General features: G+C 53.4%; 1 protein-coding gene across 1 annotated transcript in view; it reads left to right on the top strand.

Annotated features, from left to right (window-relative positions):
• The first annotated feature begins 827 nt into the window (after positions 1 to 827).
• The window catches only part of CROCC (ciliary rootlet coiled-coil, rootletin), a 40,375-nt gene continuing 27,353 nt past the window's right edge, over positions 828 to 13,849 (top strand). The window contains exons 1-10 of the mRNA XM_077151126.1: positions 828 to 1,043; positions 1,631 to 1,772; positions 2,991 to 3,145; positions 8,512 to 8,697; positions 8,794 to 8,877; positions 8,954 to 9,015; positions 9,121 to 9,286; positions 9,698 to 9,804; positions 12,959 to 13,195; positions 13,594 to 13,690. Of these exons, the coding sequence (XP_077007241.1) occupies positions 984 to 1,043; positions 1,631 to 1,772; positions 2,991 to 3,145; positions 8,512 to 8,697; positions 8,794 to 8,877; positions 8,954 to 9,015; positions 9,121 to 9,286; positions 9,698 to 9,804; positions 12,959 to 13,195; positions 13,594 to 13,690 (1,296 nt within the window). The 5' untranslated portion in view covers positions 828 to 983. The remainder of the gene's footprint in view (positions 1,044 to 1,630; positions 1,773 to 2,990; positions 3,146 to 8,511; positions 8,698 to 8,793; positions 8,878 to 8,953; positions 9,016 to 9,120; positions 9,287 to 9,697; positions 9,805 to 12,958; positions 13,196 to 13,593; positions 13,691 to 13,849) is intronic.

Genomic DNA, 13,849 nt, shown 5'->3' with positions numbered 1-13,849 from the left:
TTATAGTGCCAACAGATGGCAGAGCTGGGTCTCAGGATGCGACCCCTGATCTGATCCCCACTCCAGAGTGTTCGGCTCTGACTGTTAGGCCACCTTAGCTTTCCTGTAACTGGAAAGGGACAGCAGACAGAGGTGGGGGCCTCTGAGCCCCTGGGCTCTGGGGGATAAGAACTGTACATTAGGGATTTTTCAAAGAAAGGAAATAATTATTTATCAATTGCTCACTCTGTCCCCTATGCTGGTGATGCTCACATGGTACTTTAATTCCCCAGGCAAATCCAAGGGTGGGGGGTGGGGGGGGTTGGTATGCCAATATTACTGCAGCTTATGGGGACACCGAAGCTCAGAGAGGCAAAGCCGCTTTCCCAGCGCCACACAGCCAGTCCAGCTGTAAAGTGCAGTGCCTTGCCTGGTCTGGGTGATTCCACAGCCATGTTCCTTGGTCTGCACCTGATGTGGGAAAACACCCCAGCATCCTGTCAATCAACCTCACATTCTTAGCTAACCACGTGACTGTAGTACTGGGTCAGTCTAGGCGATTCCTCAGGTCTAGGCGATTCCTCAGACTCTGACCTCTCCCTGGGTGCTGACCCCACCCCTGGGGCTTGGAGGGCTCTAGAACCCAGCAGTCTGCTAAGAGTAGCAGCGCTGCTCACCTCCAGCGCCACCCCCCTACCCGCCTCTTCCCCTTCCCCATTCCTTGTTCACACTTCTCCATTCCCTTCCCCTCTCCACCCCTCTCTACTTTTTTATCCTTCCTCTTCACTCTTCTTTCCAGCTCTCCCCTCTTCCTCTGCTCCCTGCCCCTTCTCCTCCCCTCAGGCCCCCACCCGCTCCTCCCACCTCCTGGTCACATGGGCTGCCGCCGGATTTAAGCCTAATCTGCTCAGTGCTCTGCAGAGTGGCGGGCTGAGGGCCTGGAGGGTTGAGCTAGTCTCCAGGGCCCGGGAGAAGGAGCAAGAGGGGTGCTATCCCTTCCTCCAATGAGCTGGGGGCTGGAGGGGTTGCTGGAAACCCAGCTGGAGCTGGAGACAGTTATCCAGGTGGGTTCTGGGGGTGGGGGGTACACTCGCTGTTCAGGAAGAGAGTGCTGGGCCTAGCAGAAGTGGGGGATGGGGTGGGAGAGGCTGTGGTGGGCATGAGAGGCACAGGGGCCCTGGTGGACAATTTCCGGCCAGACATGAGGCAGAGAGGTGACCAGGGTTCAACTGCTGAGGCCCCCCACCCTTATGCTGTGCCCTGGGGGCATGCGCTACCCCCAGCTTGTAGGGTGGAGAGCACTGCAGGCCCCACAGGGTCCTCACCGTCCAGGCCAGAGCTGGATTGGCACCTCCAAAGTTCTGTGCTATGCTCACACCACCCCCCACCCCCGGCCACGGTGTGTGTGGAGCGTTTGGCCCCTCCTCTGGCCCGTGAGGTGGCCGCCTCGTGGAGGTTTGAGGGCGCATGAGATCCCCTCCCATGGGGCTTTTTGCTGATTCTAACCCCCAGGCTTCCCCCCTTCTTGGAGATTTCTGGAGAGAGTGTCCTGGGCACCCACACCTTGGGGGGCAGGACCTTGCCCCTGTCTGGCTCACGCCAGGGAGCCGAGGTCCCAGGTCTCCTGCAGAACCCCTTTCTCTCCCCACAGAGGCTGGAGAGCAGCATCCTCGGGCTGGGCCAAGAGAAGGGCCTGAGGGTGCAGGACCCAGGCCAGGACTTTCAGGTGGTCAGCCTGTCCACCCGCATCCGGGAGATTGTCACCCACAACCTCTCCCAGCCTGAGGCCCCAGGTAACACCTCCCCGCGCCCCCCCCCCCCCCCACTGCAGGGACACTGCCTGCATTCCACTGCTTTCTCACCTCCCTTCCCAGCAGCCAGGAATGAGCATCATAACTGTACTTCCATTTCTTGAATACTTGTTTTGAGGTAGGTACAACTCTATGATGGAAGGACCCATTTTACAGATGAGGAGACTTAGCCCGGCGGTGTCATTTGCCCAAACTTGCTCTCCATGTGATGCAGCAAGAAGGGAAGGGATGACCATCCCCTCCCTGCTTCCTATAACTGCTGCGATGGCTTGAACCCCAAATTCATATTCCCTACCAGGGAAGTATGAGTTGGCGGAACTGAAGATTATAGGGAAAGAGCAGCGCAGCTTGGACCGGGGCTTTGCAGAGGGCCGTGGGCCAGTGCTGCCCGCTCTGCACCCGGGCAGAAAGACTGATGGGCCCCTGCTTGGGCAGCGTGCCCGAGCCCATTGTGTGTTCTGAGGGTCTGCGAAGGCTCTGCAGCTGGTATGTTTGCAGCTCTCCATGATGGCGTTTTTGGTGCCTCTGTTACAGTCCCTGCCCAGCTGCTGGCTACGGACAGGCCCTCTCTTTGGGGGGACTAGAGATGTTAGGGCCCCGGGGGTCCCCAGATGGGGAGAGACTTAGAGAATGTAGCAGTGGTGGCTGCCTGGAGCCTGTGACATGTGTCCCGAGTGGCAGGGGAGCTCACCAAAGGAGGCACCTCTGCTTCTCCCTCTGCTCTTTCTTTTCCTTCCTCTCTTCCTCCTCTTTCTTCCTCATAATCTGACCTGCACGACCTTGAGCCCCAGTTTCAGAAGTTACCTGAAGACCTTCTCCCAAGTGAGACTTTCCTACTTGCCTGGCAGGTTACCTTTCTTCTGCCTTCTTTACAGATCAGCAAAACTAAGGCCCAGAGAAGTGGTGTAATTGGAGAAGGAAGGGAGTAGGACTCGTGGCCATCTCCTGAGGCCTAGACCTAGCCTCCCTCCAGGGCTACTTTTCAGCTGTAGTCGTAGGTCTACTTTTAGTCAAGATCTGGGCCTCTCCCCCTTCCCCCCTCCTGCTCCTCAGCTCCATCTGCACAGCCTGCTGCTGCGTCCCCTCCTATCCAGGCTGCCTCCAGGGGTCTGGTCAGTCTTTCTGCCCCAAGTGATGAATGGGACATCTGTCCCCCTGGAGCCGGGAGAAAACCAACCATGTACCCGCCCTCCTTGCTAGCCCCGCTGCCAGCCACGGAGATGGCGTCGCTGCTGTCGCTGCAGGAGGAGAACCAGCTGCTGCAGCAGGAGCTGTCCCGCGTGGAGGACCTGCTGGCCCAGAGCCGCGCCGAGCGCGACGAGCTTGCCATCAAGTACAACGCCATCAGCGAGCGGGTGGGTGTTGCCCGGGGCCCAGAACTGGACCAGGCTGGGCCTCTGTACTGGTCAGAAGGGTGGACCCTTGTGTCGGGCCAGCCCAGGTTCAAATCCTGCCTCTCCCAACTTGGATGGCCTTGAGCAAATCACTTCCTCTCTCTGAGCCTCTTTGAGCCATGGGGATGGTACACAGCACAGATTAAAGGGATAATGGAATAAAGTGCTTGGCATAGAGATTTTCCATTCCCATCTGTCCCAGGCCTGCTTGGGGTGGAGGGCACAGAGAACAAGATCCTTGGAGGCCCCTCCCACCCCTTTGTTTCTCTGGGCCTCTCCCTGTACTCCTGTTTACATGGGCCCTGGGGTCCAGGCAATGGCTGGATGCTGGGGCAGGCTGGTTCTTCAGGCCCGCCTGGGTGCAAGGGCCAGCCAGGGACGGGAGGAGAATCTGGGCCTGTCCCCGAGCCCAGGCTGGTCTCACCTCCCCCAGGGACCTGTGCTGCAGGGCTGGGGGGGCCCGGATCCAGAGCAGGAGTTTGGTATGGACCTGGCTAGAGGGTAGGATTTTCTCTAGTGCATGGCCTCCTTTGGGCCCCCAGGTTCTTGGGAGGTGACCCTGGGCAGTTGGTGGCAGCCAAAACTTGGTGAAAGAGCTACATAAGGGAAAAATGTGTATGGCAGTGGGAGAGATATGTGGATAGTGATAGCAGCTACCATTTATTGAGTGCCTGCTGTGTGCCAGGCACCTGCTAGGGGCTTTATGTTTAATGTACCAATCAGAACCATCATAATACTTGTTAGAGGAGAAAACTGAGGCTCAGAGAGGAGAAGCACTGAGTCTAGGGTCATGCTGCCAGTTGAAGCTAGGACCCAGTCTCCCAACTCCCAGCCCAGGGCTCTGTATTGCAGTTTTGCTTCCTGGGTGTGAGAGGAGACATTGGGCTGGGGGTTTTCTGGAGCAGCTGTCCCATGGAAACCTGGAAAGGATCTCGGACATCAACTGGCATGGCCCTGTGGTGCTACTGATGAGGAAATCTAGGTTTGGAAGGGTCAGGTCCCGGCCCAGGGTCCCGAGTGGTGGTGGCAGAGCCTGGGTTGACCTCAGGACCCTTGAGCTGGGCCTATCCACAATGGGGCTTGTACGCTGTGTTGGGAAGGGGTATACATTTCTGTGCAGGGCTGTGGGGTATAACCTGCCTGCTGGTGTCTGCCTGTCTGGATAAGCTTCCGACTTGTTGCAACTTGTGGAGGAGCAGGGTGGGGGAACTGCGGGGGCCTCTAGTATTCACAGCGAAGACATGGTTTTCCCAAGGTTTGCAGGGGGTGTGGCGGCCAGGTTGGCTCACATCTCACATTGTCAATGGTGACAGGGGACCTGAGCCAGCCCCCTCCTGGTTTAGGCCTCTCATTTTAGCCCCTGGTACTGTGCCAGGCCTCCCCAGGGGCTGCCTCTTAAATGCCAGTCTCTGACCAACAGCGAAGCTAGCACTACCCTCCCTGGCTGGCGGGAAATGGCAGCTCCCATCTCTGTTAGGACACAGCTGCTGGGGGGTAGGGGATACAGCAAGGGGTATCTGCCTTGGTCTAGTAAATTCACTCAGGAGGCCCGTGAATCTCAAAACTGTCCTTGGACTGAGATGGTTTGAGTGTGGCCCCACCTGGGGGCAGGGATTGGATGAGAATGACCCAGAAGCCTTTCCCAGGGGCAGGTCCAGAGAGAATGTCAGAACCTGGAGATCACCTTATTACAGATAGGGAAACTGAGGCCCAGAGGGGGAACATGCTAGGCCCCAGGTCAGTGGTAGAGCTTGGCTGAAGGCCCAGGTGGCCCAGCCCTGGTCTTCTGCTGTCCTGCGGCCCTCTCTCTCCCTGCTGCCCACTTGTCCCTGTGCCCACAGATGGCAGGACCTACCCCTGTGGCCACAACCATTGTACGGGGGTCTAAATTGGGGAACAGTCAGGAAGGTGGTTCTGACCAGTTACATCCACAGTATCCCTGGGATGGGGAGTAGAGGCATGGCCAGGATCTGTTTCCTACTGACTGCACATAGGGAAACTGAGGCAGGGGTTCCAGAGGCCACCTCCCAGGCCTGGGGCAGGACCTCTTGTTCCTGTTTCTGAGGAGCAGGTGTGGTGCTAGGCAGCTGGGAATGTGAAGGAGGGAGAGGCCACATCCCCCTCTGCTCCAGCGGGCAGACCCCCCGGGGTCCCCCAGTGTCCATGGCAACCTGGGCAGGATGAATTGAACACGGTACTAGGCAGCCGGTTGCTAGGAGAGACAGTAAACTTCTTTCATCCCTGGCTTGGTGGCAGCCTCCTTCCTTTTTGAATTACAAGTAAAATTGAATGGCTGTTTGGTGTGGGGTGAGGTTTGCGGAAAGGGGCAAGGTGTGGCTGGGGCCCAGCTGGGAGCGTTGGGGAGGGGGTGCAGCCCCCGGCCTCTGCCTGACCCCGTCTCAGTCTCTAAAGCCAATAGCACCCTGGTTCTATAGATGTGCAAAATGCACCCAACAAAACGCAGTCAGACTCCCACACAGACACCCACAGAAACACAAGTGCCCCCCATGACAGACACAGATTCAAGAATGTGCATCGTACAACCCACCCCCACAATCACACCCACCCGGCTGCACCAGGCGCACAGAACACGTCGCCACGGTGAATAGTCATACCACGTAACATAGGCACCGCCACACATCGTCTCACTTCTCACAGTTGCATGCATACAGCAGAAAGCGTCCAACCAACACAGCCCCCCAGTCAGCTCCCAAAGGCACGCGCACATGCACATGGTATGCAGTGGCCGACACACAGCACAGATGCACTGAGAGCCCAGACCCCCATGCACACGCACGCCTCCCCCGCAGCAGGTATGCCACCTTGTACACACAGGCTCCGCTATACAGGTGAACCCAACATCTGGCCTCAACACAGCCCCGCGCCCCCCGGCGCCCCCCTCACCCAGACGCACAACGTCGCTTAGACGCACAACCTGGATAAGCCTTGAAAACATGATGCCGAGTGAAATAAATCAGCCACAAAAGGACAGAGAGTGTATTTCCACCTAGATGCAGTGTATGCAACAGGCAAGTTCTTGGAGGCAGAAAGTAGCTCCGCGGTCACCAGGGGCCGAGGGAAGGGAGGAATGGCCAGGTGTCGCTGTGCAGGGTGGAGTGTCTGCTGGGGTGATGAAAACGTTTTGGTAATGGGGGTTGGTAATGGCTGCACTACATTGCTAACACTTTAAAATGGCAAAAATGGCAAATTTTAAGTTATATATAAATGTTATAACAATATAAATTCTAAAAACCCTCAACACCAATGCAGACCCCCAGCTCCACAAGATCTCCATTTTAGATGAAGAAATTTTGAGTGTAGGACTTTGGCATTTATCTAAAGGAAAACTAAACCGTGGGTTGGATGGGTGGGGGCGAGGTTATCCCAGCCTCTGTCACTGGTTGATAGAGTGACTTCTGGTTGTATGGGGTCAACTCCCGTCCCTAGTGCTAACCTGGCCTGGGCCCCAGGTGAGCATGGATGAGTGCGGTTGACCTTCCCGTTGGCTTCCCAGTGACCTGGCGTGGCCCGGCGTGGATGGCAGGGGGCTCCTGGAGGTGGATGACGAGGATGGGTCTCCTGGGCTGGCTGTGTCACCCTCATTTCTCTGCTTAGTCCCACCCATCCTTAGCTCCCTCTTTTCTCCCCTCCCCGAACATCTTTTTTTTTTTTTCCCTATTTTGATCATTCCGTTCTACATATATAATCAGTAATTCACAATATCATCACATAGTTGCACATTCATCATCACGATCATTTCTTGGAACATTTGCATCTATTCAGAAAAAGAAATAAAACAAGAACAGAAAAAAAAATTATGCATACCATACCCCTTATCCCTCCCTTTCATTGATGACTAGCATTTCAAACTAAATTTATTTTAATATTTGTTCCCCCTATTATTTATTTTTATTCCATATGTTCTACTTGTCTGTTGACAAGGTAGATAAAAGGAGCATCAGACACAAGGTTTTCACAATCACACAGTCGCATTGTGAAACCTATATCATTATACAATCATCTTCAAGAAACATGGCTACTGGAACACAGCTCTACATTTTCAGACAGTTCCCTCCAGCCTCTCCATTACATCTTGGATAACAAGGTGATATCTACTTAATGCATAAGAATAACCTCCAGGATAATCTCTCGACTCTGTTTGGAATCTCTCAGCCATTGACACTTTGTCTCATTTCACTCTTCCCCCTTTGGTCGAGAAGGTTTTCTCAATCCCTTGATGCTGAGTCTCAACTCATTCTAGGATTTCTGTCCCACGTTGCCAGGAAGGTCCACACCCCTGGGAGTCATGTCCCATTTAGACAGGGGGAGGGTGGTGAGTTTGCTTGTTGTGTTGGCGGGAGAGAGAGGCCACATCTGAGCAACAAAAGAGGTTCTCTTGCTTCCCCAAACATCCGATGTTGAGAGAGTTCTGTGGTGGGGGTGGGGGTGGGGGTGCCACATGGGCAGGGCAGGGGCTGATCTCGCAGCTGGAGCCAGGCTGGTGTCCCATCTGGGTCCCCAGGGGTCTGGTGATAAAGGGGCTTCCCGGGCTTCCCCTGAGCTCAGAGAGAGGTGGGACAGGCTATACCTCAGCCCCAATCCTAGGCAGCTGGGGACTGTGAGGACATTGACAAACACTATTGTTTATTAGAGCATTTGTGTGTATTTCCTGTAAACCTTCCTTCAGTGTATATGGGAAAGAGTATGCAGGGAGCGCAGTACCACCCCATAGGATAGTTCAAACTGCACGTGTGCAATATGTATGTATGTGTGACTCTATTTTCTCAGTTAGGCGTGGGGCCAGGATGCCTCTGTTTTGAAGTCATTCATGTATTATGCCGTTCATTCATTATCTCAACAAATATTTCCCTAGTATGACTCACCATCACTGTACTAGGCACTGAGATGCAATGGGGAACAAAGCCTAGGTTCTCCTGAGCTCATCAGAGAATGAGGTCTAGGGGGAGGGGACACGAATCTAATAATTATAAACCACAACAAGGATGAGTGTTCTGGAAGAGAGCACCCAGTGCACGAGAGCCTCTAAGTCTTACACTCAGTTGCATCTATGTGTTTGTCCACACACGTATGTGGGCCCACCTGTGTGTGTCCATGCATGCCCCACTTCTTTGTCCCTGCATGCTGGGTCTGTGTGTCCATGCACAGTTGCATTAGCCCGTGCATGCACGCATGTGCTTGTGTGCACTGGTGCACGTTTAAGCAGCCTGCAAGGCATTGTGGGCGCCTGCTTCCTGGCGCCCCCTGTGGAGGCCTGTGTGTGCCTTCCCCGGAGGCCCAGGACTCTCACCTGGGGCCCTTCCCTGCAGCTGGAGCAGGCTATGCGGCTGGAGTCTGGGGAGCTGGAAACGCAGGAGCCCAGGGGGCTGGCCCGGCAGAGTGTGGAGCTGCGGCGGCAGCTGCAGGAGGAGCAGGCCTCCTACCGACGCAAGCTGCAGGCCTACCAGGAGGGTCAGCAGCGGCAGGCCCAGCTTGTTCAGCGGCTGCAGGCCAAGGTCAGGGCCACCCACTCCTGCTCCTGCCTGCCCACATGCTCTCTTTGCCCTGCTCCCACCCTAGGAGCTAACCATCCGCTCCCTACCCACCCCCAGATCCTCCTGTACAAGAAGAAGTGCACCGAGCTGGAGCAGCAGCTGCTGGAGAGAGCCACGGAGCTGGAGCAGCAGCGGCTGAGAGTGGGTGCCAGGGTGGGGCAGGGACAGGCAGGACCCTCTCTGTGCCCTACATGTTGCTCCCGCTTCTCCCACTCAGGACGCCGAGCACAGCCAAGACCTGGAGAGCGCCCTCATCCGGCTGCAGGAGGAGCAGCAGAGGTGGGCGTGCAGTAGGGGCGGGCGCCTGGCTGGTAGGGGGACCTCCCCGGGCACATGTGCCCAGTGAGCCTGGGGTAAGCCCCCAACCCCCATTGCCCTACCCAGGAGTGCCAGCCTGGCCCAGGTGAACGCTATGCTCCGAGAGCAGCTGGACCAGGTGGGCTCGGCCAACCAGGCTCTGAGCGAGGACATTCGCAAGGTGACCAGCGACTGGAGCCGCAGCCGGGAAGAGCTGGAGAAGCGGGAGGCGACATGGAGGCGTGAGGAGGAGGTGGGCTTTGCAGGGGGCTGGGAGTGGAGCCCCTAGAACTCAGAGGTCTGGGGGGTGGGTGGGGCCCCAGGCCAGGGGAACACCTTAGGGAATGTATGGTCTTTATAGTTGGCCTTTATTAACTCATCCTGCATGCCAGGCAGGCGTTTTCCCTTTTATTCCACACTAACCATAGTTGGCAGGTGCTATCGTTACCCCCATTTTATACAGACGTTGTTTCTGCCCCAGATCATGCAGCACTCTCTGCCTTTCATGGGAGCACGGTTCATGGCTGCTGTGACACATGACTGTACCCAGGCCTGAGCTGGCCGTGGGAAGACCCTGACCCTAGGTGACGGTGCCTCCTAGGATGGTTAGAAGTGGGGGGTGTTAGGGCAGAGAGCCCCTCACTCGGCTACCTCTTCCCTCCAGTCCTTCAATGCCTACTTCAGCAACGAGCACAGCCGTCTGCTCCTCCTCTGGAGGCAGGTGGTGGGGGTCCGGCGGCTGGTGAACGAAGTGAAGATGTACACGGAGAGGTGAGGCCTGGCTCTCTGGGGGGTGGGTTTGGGGAGGCTGCAGCAGCTGCAACCCTACCCTTTAGATGAATTTATTGTCAGATCCACTCAGGAACTACAGCAGGTGCCTATGCAGATACGGAGGCAACTGGTAAGAATTCACGGTGGCCCCAATCATGGCATTCAGCATTTACTGGCGTTTACACTGGACTAGATTCTCTGTGCACTTTGTTTCATGTCATATGACAGTGTTCCTGTGAGGTAGGAGCAGTAATGATCCCCATTTTACAAATGAGAACATCAAGGCTCAGAGAAGCTATGTGATTGTCCCAAAGTCACACAGCAGTAAATACGTAATTGAGTCAGGATTGGAACCCAGTACCATCTGATTCTGGAGCTCCTGCTTTTCATCGGCTATACCCTCTGGCTACTGCTCCCAAGGATCCCTCAATCTCTAGTGATGAAAAGACAAAGACCCCCAAAATCCTAGTCTGAGGAATGAGTGATCAGAGATATGAATGTGGGGCAGACAGAATATTCCAGAGGCCCAGAAGGATTGGAGGGGAGGTCAGAAAAACCTGACCTTCATGGAGGAGGTGGATTTTGCACTGTCCCTGGAGAAATGAGAGCTGGAGGCACTCCAGACAGAGGGAACAGCATGGGCGATGGCTTGGAGGTGGGAGAAAGTGGCAACTAGTGAATCTATTCAGTAGAATACTTATAGCCCACTGAAGTGGGAGCAAAGGCAGGTGAAGGGCAGGGCAGGTGGGAGAGGAGGGCTTCGGAGGCCAGCCTGGGCAGGAGAGCTTGGTTCTGCTTGGCCTTGGAGCGAGGACCACTGACACTGGCACGGATGGTCAGTCTGACAGTGGGTGCAGGTAAGGCTGGTGGGGAGAGCCCAGAGGCAGGGAGAACAGTTTGTCTCTTTATTTTACATTACATTTTTAAAAAATTAATAATCTTTTTAAAATATCAACTTTTTGGGCAGGGTTGGAATTTCCAGTTGATCCATAAATGTCATAGATGGTTTTGCTTCACTGTTTTTCTTTACAGTTTGTTTGAATTGGCATCCATAGATGTTCACAAAATGTGATCAGCTGATACGTTATTTTTAAAACTTTTTTATTAGTTAAAAAAAATTAACAAACAAAACATTAAGATATCATTCCATTCTACACATACAATCAGTAATTCTTAATATCATCACATAGTTGCATATTCATCATTTCTTAGAACATTTGCATCGATTTAGAAAAAGAAATAAAAAGACAACAGAAAAAGAAATAAAACGATAATAGAGAAAAAAAGACTATACATACCATACCCCTTACCCCTCGCTTTCATTTACCACTAGCATTTCCAACTAAATTTAACATTTCTTCCCCCTATTATTTATTTTTATTCCATATGTTCTACTCTTCTGTTGATATAGTAGCTAAAAGGAGCATCAGACACAAGGTTTTCACATTCACAGAGTCTCATTGTGAAAGCTATATCATTGTTCAATCATCATCAAGAAACATGGCTACTGGTACACAGCTCTACATTTTCAGGCAGTTCCCTCCAGCCTCTCCACTACATCTTGAACAACAAGGTGATATCTACTTAATGCATAAGAATAACCTCCAGGATAACCTCTTGACTCTGTTTGGAATCTCTCAGCCATTGACACTTTGTCTCATTTCACTCTTCCCCCTTTGATCGAGAAGGTTCTCTCAATCCCTTGATGCTAATTCTCATTGTAGGGGTTTTCTCAGTCCCTTGATGCTGAGTCTCAGCTCATTCCAGGATCTCTGTCCCACGTTTCCAGGAAGGTCCACACCCCTGAGAGTCATGTCCCACGCAGAGACGGGGAGGGTGGTGATATGCTTTTTAAGTCTCTTTTAATCTTCCCTCCCTTTCCTTCTTTTCCTCTTACAATTTATTCGTTGAGGAAACTGGGACAGTTGTCTACGAGGTTCCCAGTCTGGATTTTGCTGGTTGTGTGCCTGTGGTGTCACTTAGCTTGAGCCTCTGCTCCTGTATTTCTTGTGAATTGAATCTTGGCTCTAAGGCTTGACCAGATCCAAGTTCACATTTTTGTTTGGTTGTTTTTTTGGGGGGGTTGGGGGAGGACAAGGCCCTTTCATAAGCCGTGTGTGTCTTCCAGCTGGAGGCAACTTACGCCTGGTTGCTTCTCTTTCTGTGATGTTGAAATGCCCCCGAAGTTCATTCATCAGTGGTTGCAAAATCATGCTAGTCTCATTCCGTCATTCCTTCTTCATGTGTTAACTGTGATTCTTCTAGAATGAGGCACTTCCCCTGTTACTACTGGATACCCAGTGGTACAGTTCATTCAACAAAGGCAAGGATTTAACCCATTTGATGTATTTAAAATACAGTTCATTTTTAATTAGCACTCTAAAATATTATATTTTACTCTCGAACAAATTGCCCATTCATGGGGTTCAAATTTCAAAGGGTATGAATCGGTTTAGAGTGAAAAGTCTCTCCTCCGCTCCTGGCCCCAGATGTTCTCCTCCCCTCCAGTTTCCTAAGTGACCTTCCAGGGTTGTTTTATACAAGCAGCTACAGCAGATCATATGCACACACACACACACACACACATTTCCCTCCCCTCCCTTTTTTTATATTCTTGTTAGAATTTTGTATTTGCAGTTCTTGAAGATGCTTTCTTCACCTAATAGTTATAACTGGGAGGTGGCTCCATACCAGCAGGAAAAGCCTCTCCCTTCCTTTTTTTCTGGGCTACAAGTATTCTACTGAATGGATGCACCGGAATTCATAATTTCTCTAATAGCAGTCTCCTTTTGATGGACATTTAAGTTGTCAACAGCATTTTTTATGTACACAAAGCTGCATTGAATCGCCTTGTACATACAGGTCATTTTCCTTGCACTGAGGCAGTAGTCTGTAGAGTAAATTCTCAGAGATGGAATTGATGGGTCAAAGAATCTAGGCCTTTATAGTTTTCAGAGCTCTTCCTAACTGTCCTCCACTTACCCTCCCACTGCACTGTGTGAGAGGGTTTTCCACAGCCTTACCCATACTGTGTGTTATGTGACTTCGTGTGTGTGCGCCAATCTGAATGTGACAAGTGGCATCCCAGTGTAGTTTAATTTGCACTTGTGTGCCCACCTCCCATCCCATCCTTAAATTGCGCCCTCTCCACCAGGGACCTGCTGCAGCTGGGAGGGGAGCTGGCCCGGACATCACGGGCCGTCCAGGAGGCAAGCCTGGGATTGAGCACTGGCCTGCGGCTGGCTGAGAGTCGGGCTGCGGCGGCCCTGGAAAAGCAGGTCCTGCTGCAGGATCAGCTGGAGGACCAGCTACGGGTCAAGGTGCTCTGCGAGAAGGACCTGGCTCAGCTGCAGGTGCAAAGTGACCTGGACAAGGCTGACCTCAGTGCCAGGTGGGAGAGGACTCCTTGCACAGGGTGTGCCTGGAGATACGGGGAGGAGGGAACATCTGTTCAGCAGGGGCGGGCTCTTCCCTTAAGTGAGCTCAGCCGGTCTTCCTGGGGCCCCTTTGACAGAGGTGGAGACTAAGGTTCAGAGGACATTGCCCCACCGGACATTATGAGCAGTTCACCCTCTGATGTGAGATAAAGCAGGTGGTGACCTCATTCCCATTTTACAGATGCGAAGTCTGAGGTTCAGGGAGAAGAAATGACTTGCCCAAGGTCACACAGCTAGGGAGGTGTATCCCAGAGTTCCTGCCTCAGATTGGGGAAATGTTAAGGAGCTGGTAAACTTGGGGAGAACTTGGGGTGGGCTCCCCATTACCTGTCTTGCCCTGCCCCCATTCCAGAGTGACGGAGCTGGCCCTGGCAGTAGAGCACCTTCAGAACCAGAGTCTGGAGAAGGATGAGGTCAACAAGGCACTCACCCAGAAGCTTGAGGCCCTGGTGAGATGTGACTGTCCCTGAGATCTGGCAGGATAGGGTGGGGTGCCCAACCCAGAGTCATGGACCCAGGCATATGGCTGGGCTGCTTGGGCCATCTCTGTGAGTCCCATTCACATGCAGATTCCATTTCCTTAATTGGATCTTAGAGGGTGCCAGGAG

The sequence above is a fragment of the Tamandua tetradactyla genome, chromosome 2 (assembly GCF_023851605.1).
Source record: "Tamandua tetradactyla isolate mTamTet1 chromosome 2, mTamTet1.pri, whole genome shotgun sequence".
NCBI lineage: Eukaryota > Metazoa > Chordata > Mammalia > Pilosa > Myrmecophagidae > Tamandua > Tamandua tetradactyla.
The sequence above is the reverse complement of the archived record's forward strand: the minus strand, read 5'-3'. Positions and strand labels throughout refer to the sequence as shown.